The 12487-nt window shown below is 47.3% G+C and overlaps 1 protein-coding gene across 1 annotated transcript in view; it reads right to left on the bottom strand.

Moving 5' to 3' along the window:
- The window catches only part of Vdup1 (arrestin family protein Vdup1), a 30443-nt gene extending 25407 nt beyond the window's left edge, over positions 1-5036 (bottom strand). The window contains exon 1 of the mRNA XM_084594421.1: positions 3991-5036. Coding sequence (XP_084450547.1) covers positions 3991-4111 — 121 coding nt within the window. The 5' untranslated portion in view covers positions 4112-5036. The remainder of the gene's footprint in view (positions 1-3990) is intronic.
- Positions 5037-12487: the final 7451 nt, after the last annotated feature.

The following is a 12487-nucleotide window of genomic DNA, read 5'->3' as shown; positions in this document are numbered from 1 at the left end:
ATATAATCAGTGTGCCATCTTCCTCGAGGCAACAGCCTATACTCCGCGGAAATCGATGCAGTAGCATCAGTGGCGTCTTTGTGGACCCCACGCTGATAGCGTATGCCAGGATCGACCAGCAATGGCGTCGGCGTCGATGCCGTCTTGCGTCGACGTCGAACCAATCAATCATTTGCGCGTGCAACGGAGCTCGCTTTTTCGTATACAATGGTTCTGGCGCTCTATGGCTATCAACAGCCTCGGCGTCTATTCAAGAGCCCATTCCTTTGTCCTCCGGCAATTGTTTTCCTTGAGCCGGCCTGGATATTATGTTGACGGGTCTCAAAAGAAACGCCCATGCTTGTCTTCTTTCAAAGGAAGCAGTGGACAATGCGCAAAAAGGGGAACTAGACTCGGCTCGTTGACCACGTTTCGACTGAACGACGTGAGTCAACGATGACGGTATGTAGACCAGCCCCGCCCAAACAGATGCTCGCCGAAAGTGCTTGGTGTTTTCCGCATTCTTCATGCTTTACCTTCTTTCTTGACATCGCTGTTTGCATGACGAGTACTAGCGGTACACCGCGCTACTGAACATACATAATTATATGGCGGTTAGACATCAGAGGAGTTTTGACAGAAGTTCTAGAAGGTAACGATTTGCTTCCCTGCGACGTACTCTGTTATCTTCACTCGTTTGTTTTGCCATAGACAGCGCACTCTTTCCGAAGGCCTACTCAAGGAATCGTTCCCTGCAAAATCTCATATACATTTTTTAACTTTTGAAGTTCACGGTATACAAATAGGACGCCCCCTCAAAACTACTGCCCCCAAGAGTTATTCACGAACACGCACCTGGCAATACATGACGTCACTGCGGCGCAAACAACACCTAGTCATTTCCTTTTTTTTTTATTATTTTGAGCGCCTTCGTTTCCTCACAAGATAAACCTGCGCGCCAGCCACGCGAAAACGAGTCCTCCATTCATCGTCCCTAGCGTAGCGATGCCATCCTGAAACCTCGCGTGTGTCCCGCCAATCGGTGGGGGTATGTCGGCGGTCGGAGTGGGGCAATTCGAAAGCCCGGCGTGTCACCGCTGTTGCAGTGGGACGACGGCGTTGGCCGCCGCCACCCAAGCGTGACGCCAGTTCGAGCGCAGCCTCCGCGCGCATGACCAAAAGTATCGGGTCGACCTTGTGCCGCGACGTCGCCCGCCATGCGCAGGCAGCCCCCACGAGGGCGTCGGGACCGTGGGCGGCGGCGGTGGCCAAAGCGCCAGAATACAAGCACTGGCATATGCTGTCGATTACTCGTAGTGCGAGGGCGCCATTATCATGTTCACAATTGGACAGAAGATGCAGCAGTGTATGACTTCGAAAACCATCACATGAGTTCGTGTAAATTCACGAAACTGTGCTGCCGTTCTTTTTCTGTACGCGAACGAATATTTTAATCCTTTTTGCTGTCTTTGATTTTAAAGCGCTGCTTGTTTGTAAGCCTCATTCCTGCTGGCAAAGCAGGTGGCAACGCAGCATCAAGCGATAGCAGGCTCGCTGTGACAAGTAAAAAAAGCTGGCTGCAAAACGCACCAGGTCACAAATTTCGTTTTAGTGAAAATTGTGCAACATCACATTTCGCTCCGTATCAGTGTACTGTCCAGCAATTGTATATACTAGACGTTAAAAAAATGCTGTTAGAATACTGTAAATTTATATGCGTGAAGTATATAATTTATATGGTATCCCATCTGTGAAGACGAAAGATTAGAGACCGCATGGATACGACATGAAATCCACCTAAACACTTAAGGATTGGCGAGAGAAAAAGTAAGTCTTACATCTTTAGTTATACTGAGTAAGTACATATAAAGTAGACAAGCGTGCTTAGTGCGCGCTGCGCGCAGGCAGCTATGGCGTGCATCGAAGTTTATGCACTTCTACGATAGCTTGTGCAGAGTTCAATTAAAATCACAGATTTGATTTGGCTCATAGGGTTTAGCATCCCAAAGCGACTCAGGCTATGAAGGACGCTGTAGTGGAGGGCTCCACAAATTTTGACTAGCTGAGGTTCTTTAATATTCTTGATAAGTTTGCATGATCTCTGGAAAGCAAGAAGAGCTGCCGCCACCTGTCTCTGCAATTTGCCTTGCCCAGCATGCAACAGTTTTGATAGGCAATACATGGCACACTAAATGACGGAATTCATGGCTACGGTCGGTGCAGCTTTCGTATCCATACACCACCGGCAACGTGACATGCATGCCAGGGCGTGTGTGACGAGTCGTCGTGTCGACATTCTGCGAAGCCACCGCTCGCGACAGCGAAGAGGGTACGGTCGGCTTGCAGAGACGGGCGGCGACCATCCGACGTCCATATGCACTGCTTCCTCGGCATTCCAACTCGTTCCGCCAATGACAGCGCTCTAACCCTACCCTTCAGAACTCCTCAATATCACCAATATATGCTTTAGCGCACAATATGCAACTTCGAAAAGGTTGCGATGTCCGCTCAGTACTGATATTATTTACTGAGAATTCTCTGCGTTTTTTCCGCTAATGTTTGTATTGATTAAAATTTTTATTCAGCTGCGGTGTTGCTTCTTGTTCGACGCCATAGTGCGCTATTTTATTTATATATGAGCAAACCACTGCGACGGCGCAGTGTCAAAGTTATAGCTGCCGGGATAGAACACTGCGGCCACATTTCAATGCAACCTAAATGATATCGTGCCTGTGTGCTGTGTGACGTCAGCAAACTAGGAAGAAGACAAGATGGTACAAATTCATCCGAAACCCTCTGATTTGGCGTCCGTCATATCACCAATGTCACCTCGGTACGTTAAACTGCGCGTGGGGGGCTTTTGACATTCCTAAGGGACTCATGGCATGGTTCAAGGCTGTGAACTCTCAATGTGCTTTTTACCCTAACATTGGTGGCCTGCGGACACTTGCGAAACTGTTATTTCACATTCGCTTCTTCTCACACGTATGCTATATCAACTGGGCGTTGCCTATTTAACCTCTCTGCCTCTCCCCCCCTCTCTTCAGACTCAAAAATGTAGTGTAGCGGAAGACCAATAGGAGCCGTAAAAAAAGACAAACAAAGAACGAAACAGTAAAACATGAAACAATTATGAGCGCTTGTGTGTCTCGTCTCTTCTTCCATCGCCTTGCGCTGAGCTAAATTTTTGAGTCACATCATGCCACACGCCCAAACTACCACGTCGGTCATCATCGGTCAGCTTATCAGAGCATGCTTCAAACCTTGCATACTCTTCAACCTGGGTAGCTGAACTCTTGTCATATGAATGTATTTCAGCGCAATATATACAGCTCACGATAGCTGACATTACATGCAACTATGTCACTGTAGTGGTTGTCTTACAGCGAAATGATACAGCACGTACATTTTTTTTTTTTGAAGACGATGAGACCTCAGTGAAAGGACACATTTACCGTGTTCTGACCCTTTAGCTACTTGGCTGCCGCTCGGTTCCCTGCGATTATTCAATCTCGAGTGTAGCACTGATATTCTTTTAGCTACTGTTTTTTGTCATCTGGATATGCAGCGTCGATTACTGTTTTTAATGCATGAGTTCATAAGCAGTGACGATATTATACAAAGCAAAGTTACAAAACAGCGGTATATGAAGTGCAACAAAATGTCTTTGAACTGATAATGCACACATACAAGAGTTCGTGAAAGAGTGCATGGTGCGATTCAACAAGAATTCGAAAATCGTGCAGAATCGGCCACAAAGTGAATGCAGGTAACTAATTGGGGCGTTTATATGGCGTAAAGTGAAACCAAAGACCTCTGTGTTATTCATAGACAACAACAGCACTTTCTTTAGGTTCGCAATAATAGAACGATCGTTAAGGCTTGGCACACCGGGCTACAAACAAGCAAATAAATAGGCGTGGGAGAGACCATGCAAATAATATTCAGATTGAAGGTACGCTGACGTACCCCCTGGCGTTATCGAAACTATCAAGACTGCTACAATCTCACCTGTAACGGGTATCTCTTCGTCCAACTCCACCACAACCTTTCCCGATAAAAAGGAACCGGGAAAGTAGAGCAGGCTTTCGTTGTCCAGTAGGACGAGGAACTTTTGTAATTTGCGAGACATGGTCGTCGTTGCGGTTCCGCTTGATTAGGCCGGGATGAACTCAGATGCTTGCGCACTTCCCGCAGTCACCGCCAAAGTAGCCCAGGACACGGTCCTTAGTATCATCAACTAGTCTTGGCTCTAGCACACAATGTGTTAAAACGCAAACTTCCACTAAGACAAGCACAAGGTGCAAATAGCAACTGCGATTCCACGAGGAGACGCGGAGCACTTGCACTTAGAGAAGCCCGTGGTACCGCCTCTGAAACCACGACTTCCCACGCCGTCTCCCAAGAAGTCGGGCTTGCACTAGGCAAGTTCCATACTGGACGAGGGCGTTGGCTCCGTGCACAACCGTTCCTAGCAGACAGGTCTCGACAACGACCTTGGGATATAGTTGGACAGTAGACAGCGTGCGGAACCGTCAAGACACCTCCTCCCCGAAGAAGCACACCTGTCAGGCCACGCCGGCGACACCACAGCTGTTTGACGCTCGACCGCTACAATCCACAAAGTCCCGTTAGGTAGGGTTCAAAGCCGTCTTTCCGGGTGACAGGAACAAGAACTATCTAGGTATGTGGCTCTGCTGCCAGCGTCTAGTCTCTGAGCACCTGTTGGACGTCGAAAGCGGTAAGAAGACAGCGACGACTTTCCTTCCGACAACACGCTCTCTGGACCTTCACCGCAGCGCGGATTCTAGACCGTGACAGATCGGCGTGTCCGGACACTCTCCGCGGGCTTTCACTCGGCGGTGGCGGCACGGATGCGGACTTCGTCACCGTCGACCACAGACAGAAGCTCACGGCGAGCGTGTATCGCGCACCAAGACCAGGAACCGTGAAGCGCGGTGCATTTCTCCACTCGGCGCGTGCGCGCGCGCGTACACACCGGCCCGGAATGAGGACAACTCGCGGCCACAAGAGGAGCCAGCGCGTCGGCCGCCGCTGACGAGGAAGAGGAGGTGGAGGAGGCCAGGTAGCAGCGTCAAGGGAAAGAGGCACGTGACAGGTACGCGAGCGCGCGCACCTTCCGACGCAACGAGCGACGCAGTTGCCGAACAGGTTTTGTGCTTAGGGGCCTCTCTTGGTGAGGGCGGGAACGCCGTGGCCCTTCGCGGGTCCCCCAGCGGAACTGGCCGCCAACAAGAACTGCCTCTCCCTTCCCTCCCAGCCTGCACATTCACGCGCGCGCTGTTTGTGCCTTGCAACGGTACGGCTAACTGTTCTCCTTCGCCGCCCCAGGCGAGTGGCCGTCCCAACGGGCGTGCTTGCCTATAGCCGTTCGGAACTGAAGGGGCCTCTCCTCTTCCTGCGCTGCTGTTGCTGCTGCTGTACGGCAGGGACCCAGTGGACGCAATGGGCCCGTGACCTCGTAGTGCGGCTGCTCACGGGGTGAACGGCTGCCATAGGTCACTCGGCAGCGGAAGCGGGTTACTCGTACCAACCAGACCGCTCTCGGTTCTCTGCCGCTCGTTAAGGATGACCAGTCATTAAGTGTCCCAGACCACGCGAGCGCGTGCATGGAGATGCCGTGCAGGGGCTAGGGCTACGCTCTGCTTCGCTTGATAGATGGAGCCTTCAAACGTAAACACTATACATATGGGAGTACGCAGGACTGGAAAACTAGGAGTGGCTAATTAAATTCTTTAGCCCAGTTTGTTGATGTTCGGTGATGTGAACGTTCTGAATACATGTGTAAGTGGCGAATTATTCAGAGCTGATGATACAATGTTGTTACGTTGGTACTTTCAGCGTCGATGTTTCTGAACGGAAGACATGCGTAGGTAGTGCAAAAAGTCCGGTTTCTCCTATCCTGGCTCTAATCAGCACACCTTTCATCCTGAGAATGGAAGTACGCTTAACCTGAATTACCTTTACCGGAAGTTTCAATTATTCCTGATAATTGCTGAACGACATAACGCGGGCGAGTTACAAAACGCGGCGATGTCTTACCCAAGACCGCGCTGCGTGTTCTATGGAATATGATATGAATTTAAAGCAGTAACTTATCGTATGCTGCTCGAGAAGTCCTATGAAACTATTATTAATATATTGCACCCTGCCGGGGTGGCGCAGTAGTTACGGCGCTCGACTAGCTGTTCCCAAGGACGCGGGATCGAATCCAGGCCTCGGCGGCCGCTTTTCGGTAGAGGCGAAAAGCAAGGCGCCCGTGTTCTTCGCGATGTCAGTGCACGTTAAAGAACTCCAGGGGGTCGAAATATCCGGAGTTTTCCCACTACGACGTCTCTGATAGCCTGAGTCGCTCTGGGATGTTAAACCCCCCCAAACCAAACCAAAGCAATCAATCTTGCAGCTGAAGACGTACCACCCCTCACTCGGAGATCGTTCGGAAGTTTTGAGCACTAAGAGGCATATGAGGCTTCTTCCTCCTGGGAGCGAAGCTTAAACGTATCAGTATGTCCCCTCATTTCTCAATAAAATGTATGCCTGCTCTTTAAATAAGCATTCCGTAACCTTGACTAAGTTCTGCAATAACGTACAAATAATAGACCGTGTATCTCTACATAGTGTCTGTCCACATAAATTCGAAAAGGTATTCCTGCGCGTGTGAGTGGACGGAGCTGCGCGTAAGCGATGGCTGACGCGGGCTGATATGCTTGTTAAAGAATATGAGGCGTTGCGCAACCGGATCTGATGTAATTGAGTAAAGACAGACTGGAGTAGCGATGGGTGAACGATATGGGTGGCAAACCGAATACAGTTTTTAGGCGGACACGTGGACGTCATAAGAATACAATGCATAAATGAACCTGACAGCGCGGTTTTGAACGGAGTCGAGATATTAATATAAACTTGATGGGAATTCCAAGCGGCTGATGAAACGTTTTAGTTATTTTTTTTTTGTTGATAAGTGCCAAGTTACATTTTCGCTAAGAGCTTACTAATACGTAGAAGTGCGCAATGTACATGAAGTTGTAAGAATCCTAATATTTTATTGGCTGATGTTGTTGTGTTAGTGACATGTCAGAATATAAAAAAAAATGTGACTAGAAAGTGTTAGTCAAAATACTCATGACTGAACGGTTCGTGCTACATGTTACATATATACTTACATAGATCCCTAATTATATAAAGTAAAGTATAAGGGGCCGAGCATTCTGCCTTGGGTAACACCTGACGTCACGGGGAGGGAGGTAGGGATCTTGTTAATAGAAACCGGGAATGAGTAGTTGGAACCCCTAAATCCAGTTTAAAAAATTGGAGTGGAAGTTCAATCGTCAAACCTTTATCAGTAAGCGATTAATGTGTACTTTGTCGAAGGCTTTATCAAAGTTGGTTGGTCGGTTGTACAACTTTTAATTCCATCGGAAACGGGGAGTCGTGCGCCCGCGGATTAGAGGCTGGCAGGTAGCCCTTGGCTTGTTGCGGCCTCTTCCGCCAGATGGACGGTGCGGTGCTGGTCGCAGGGTCCGCGCTTCGCAGCAGGGTATCCCAGGCTTCTCTACTTGTAATATTTTGCCCTATCCCTGCAGATTGTGGGCACTCCTAAATTATGTGGTCGAGGGTCCCTCTCGCCCCACAGTGTTTGCAGAGATCGTTGTCCCTAAGGTCTGGTAGCGCGTGAAACGCCCAGACCGGGTTCATGAACGTATTAGTTTGTAGCCGCCTCCACGCGACAGCTTCTCTATTATTTAGACTAACATCTGGCGGGGGTACCAGTCTACGTCCCAATTTATAATGGTCGATGATTTCCCCGTTTTTGCAGACGCTCGTCGCATGCCCAGTGTTTGGGAGGCTCGACGGCTACCCGGAAGTAGAGAGCACGGGCTAGCTCGTGAGTCGCCTAGTTACCAGGGACGGCAGTGTGAGCGGGTGTCCAAATTAACTGAATTTTCCTATTTATCATTCTTTGGGTGAGGATTTTGGCCGCCTCCGGCGATATCCTCCCCTTCCCAAAATTTTGAATGGCAGTTTTACTGTCGCTAATTATGAACTTGGCTTCTGTTCCTACGCAAGCTAGCGCTATCGCAACTTCCTCCGCAGTCTCTATGTTGCTGCCTCTGATGGCTGCCGCGGATACCGATGCCCCTCGGCCATCGACTACCGAAGCTACCGCCGCACCTGTTCTGCCACTTGCCGCATCAACATAGACTACTTCCTTTGCTCCCATGTTCTTGAACCGTCGCTCTAGAGCTTCGGCTCGTTTGGCCCTTCTTTCGACATTAAATTATGGATGCATATTCCTAGGGAAGGGGGGGGGGGGGGGGGGAGGGGGACTACCAAGGCATTCCTGATTTCACTATTAATTGTGACTTTTTTTTTAACTCCCCTGTTCGGGTTGAGACCTACTTTTGCAAGGATTACCCTGCCCGTCCCGGTCGTGCTTAGTCTCTCTAATTGGGAGATTCGCACTGCCTCCGCCAATTCTGCCCACGTGTTATGCACCCCGAGTTCGAGCAGTCGTTAACTTTGGGTTATAAACGAACAACTCAGATTTATGCTGGGAGCACGAAAGTCCCCTTTTAGCCGTGTAATCGACAATGATGTCGGTCGCTGCCTGCGGGCGTTCCTCCGTACTCGCATCGCTCCCGTGGTTAATCCAGAGGTTAATATCGTCCGCATACATGCTAAAATTTAGCCCCTTGATTTGGTTAAGTTTACCCGGGAGGCCTCTCATTGCCACGTTGAATAGGAAAGGCGATAGCACTGAGCCCTGCGGTGTGCCTTTGCTTCCTAACTCTATCGCAGGAGATTCTAAATTTTGAAATATCATGCAGGCTTTTATGCCCGATAAGAAGGCTTTTATGTAGTTGTACGTTCTCTCCCCTACTCCAAGCACTTCGAGCCCTTCGAGGATAGCCTCGTGCCTGACATTGTCGAAGGCCTTGGTGAGGTCTAGGCCCAGGATCACTTTGGCGTCTCTCGATCGCGAATCTATGATATCATGCTTTAGTCGGAGCATTACGTCCTGCGTGCACAAGTGTGGTCGGAAACCGACCATTTCATGCGGCCACAGGTTGTTTTGCTCCATGAAGCACGTTAATCTCATCTGTATTACGTGCTCCAGCAACTTCCCTACGCATGAGGTTAGGGAAATCGGTCTCAAATTTTCCAATTGCGGGGGTTTTCCCGGTTTGGGTATTAGTATTATGTTTGCCGTTTTCCACTGATCTGGCAACTGGCTCGTTTCCCAAACTTTTCCAATGAATTTCGTTAGTAGACTAATAGAGTCATCGTCCAGATTCCTTAGCATTTTATTGGTGATCCCGTCGGGGCCCGAGGCTGATAGGTAAGGTAGGCTTGTAGGTAAGAACCAAAGTTCACGTGCGGGCCGTGCAAAAAACTGGTGAGTTGAGTATCGCAGTAATAACTACGAGATCCGCGCTGTGCAGGATGAAAGACGTTCTCGGAATCAAGGAAGGCCGTGATATTGGTATAGACAAGTGCTCCATAATTTTGATGGTACATTGGTTTTAGGAAAGGAGGGGGACTGAATGGCGAGTTATTGTTGAATATTGAAAGCTTGTAGGGCTTTCTACATAATATCGTACGTGTCTGTAAAACATCAACAATGGCAGTTTAACGCTGATATTGGCTTTCTTTTAGCTTTTATAGACTATTACTTTTTAGAAAATGTAGTGAGCATGGCAACCTATCTTCGAAGGGGTTCAAACGATGACTATACCTATATTTAATACATTCTTAACAAATGCAAACTTCCCGAAAGCCCGTAATTAAGGGTGTATACCATCGATCGATTTTCTGTAATATATAGCAGACTGAGAAACTTATATAGAGCGACAGCTTGGTTACAATCGGTCCATTTCGGCATAAATATTTATATTGTATTCATCGTTTATTGTTGCCAGTTGTCATGCTACGTTTTTGCTGTGGTGTTGTAGTTTTAGCGAGTTATAGCAAGTTACCGGGTTCCTCGATTGGATTCTTAAAGCTGTTCCAACGGCTTTTCAGTAAGAGTCCCTTCCAGCGCTTTGCTGGAGGAGTAAAGAAATGTGATGGAACTCACAAATGTCTGCACATAAAACGGGTGAAGCCCTTCTAAAATGAAAAGACATGGTTTTTGTTCGTGGCCACATTCCGCCTTGCTTCACTTCTTCACTTCTTTATTTCTAAGTTCAAGAAGGAAAGAAGGAACTGTGACAAAGCCTGACGAGGTGACGGCTTCCTATAGCCAGTGCACAGCAGCGCGCAACGCGGAAAACAAATGTTGACAGAGCATTAACGCAAACGTTATAATTATAATGTATTGCAGTAAAACAGCAAAGAAATTACACGCAGGAACCTGAAGTACACTATATACACTCGAAATTAAACAACAAAACATGGCAAATAAACATTAAAAAAAGTCTTTCAGTACCATGGCATGATAAAAATTTCTATTTGTTATAGGCAAAAAACAAACAAACATTTATTTCAGGTCAGTGTCAGCGGTCCTCTTATTACGCTAAGACTATGATGATGACAAGGGGTGAACCGCGCCCCTTGCAATTTCAGATGTCGATGACGCGTGAAGCGTGCATGGAAGATGTAAACAAAAATGAGTCTTTCAAGAACAGCATTCAACTAACCCGACTTCTTTGTCACATAACGTAATCACACCAGCGTGAGCTTTGACATTACTGCTTTTAGAACGATTTTAATAAAGTACACAAAATGCGCTGTATCAGTATACTGGCGTATTCAAAATTATACTTTCCGGATATTTTATGCGAAAAAAAGTACACAAATGTCAGCTTAATAAATGGATTATGAGGCCAGGCGCACAGAAACTGTCATACAAACTCTAGTCATGAACTCAGCTAAGTAAATTTTCTCAATAAGCGTTGTATTCGCTGCATTTTGCCTGAATGCTTATATTGAATCTCAGATTTGATGACATTCGAAGGCGGTCCTGCTTTGTACAATAATTTTAAAAAGCTCCTGTGTCCTGAACTACGCACGTCCGATGTTAACTCGGAAACGGTCTAATTAAGCCTGTCAGACCATAGAATTCGGTGCCAAGTCTCTCGCTGGTGTGATGCAGTAGCTGCGTATGGCGCTTCTCCTGAGAGAACGGGAGGGTAAAGGTGGCAGAGAACTTTTCTCCCTAGATCAGAGGTGTGGTGTCACTGCTGTGGTCCGCATGCTAAAGCCCTCATGCGAAGTCTAAAAGCACATCACGGCTTGCCCACTATACAAACAATCGCTTGAAACACCGCTCCGCAGCCCTACAAAGTGATCATTCGGTCTTGTTGGCCAAAGTACGTCTACGTACAGTGACCAACCACAGAAAGTTATCTACGTTGCTTTGTTAGACAGTTCGTCATACGGAAAAACTGCGTCACACCAAGGAAGATCTTTATGGCGAGTGCTGCAGTCTCGTGCGCATAATTAGACGGATTGGGTTGAAAATTTTGGCAGGAATATGTCATCACACAGGCGTGTTGCAAAAATTACGCCAAATAGAATTCGCGCAAAATGATCCATCAAGAGCTAGCCCAATTGATAATTTTTTCTTGTTCATTATTCAGTTCATTATTTAGTTTACAACTGAAATTTCTTTAAGTTCCTGTCCGCTCGTCCGCGTAGCCTATTTACGAATATAACTTTTGCTTACTGCTCCTTGTACATAAAATGAATACACCATAATTCTGAAAATCGTGTATATTAATATTATATTTATTATTATTATTACTATTGTTATTATTATTGTTATCGGTTTTGCTGAAAAAACAATATACAGGTTTTTCTTGTGCTGACAAAAGGGCTGATAGCCTTTTCCTTCTTTTTCAGCGCTCTTTTAGATTGCTTAGTACGCCGCCTTTATAATGAAGGTGTGAGAAATTAAAGAGAAGGGACCATATACCGATAAGAAATATTTAGCTTACTTTACGAATTGGCTACAAACTAGCACAAAATTTAGCAGGGCACCCCTTGGCTATGGAGTAAATCATTATGCGTAGTACATTAACACGCGTCACTGCAGTTAAGTATATCTTCATGGAGATAACGAATGCGTTAAAAAAATAAGTGGCGTCTTTTGATCGTCTGATGCTGCAGCGAGCCGCCATGAAAAGTGCAGCTAACAAAATTAACCGGCGTGGCGTAAGCCGTCAAAATGCCGGCGCTCTGGGCAGAATTCATTTTATTGCCCTTCTTATCGCGAATAGTCGACCGTTTCTTTTCAGCTACCCTTTTCGGCAGATAACTTCGTCTTACCCGACGCGCTTTATGGCCCACTAAGCGGAACGAAAAGCAATACTACATTCATCGGCAGCAGGAGGTTTTCCTTATTTACCCGCGCAGTAACGGTCCCATTCCAAGCGAAGAGCGCTATAGTGCTAACGCCTCCATCGATTCTGCCCGTTTCGGCCACCCAGCTAAATACAGCATCGTATCTCCCCCCCTTTCATACAGCAGGAGATGAGTACGAAGA

Source organism: Amblyomma maculatum, chromosome 2, assembly GCF_055883805.1.
Source record: "Amblyomma maculatum isolate TAMU_Amacu chromosome 2, ASM5588380v1, whole genome shotgun sequence".
Lineage (NCBI taxonomy): Eukaryota > Metazoa > Arthropoda > Arachnida > Ixodida > Ixodidae > Amblyomma > Amblyomma maculatum.
The sequence above is the reverse complement of the archived record's forward strand: the minus strand, read 5'-3'. Positions and strand labels throughout refer to the sequence as shown.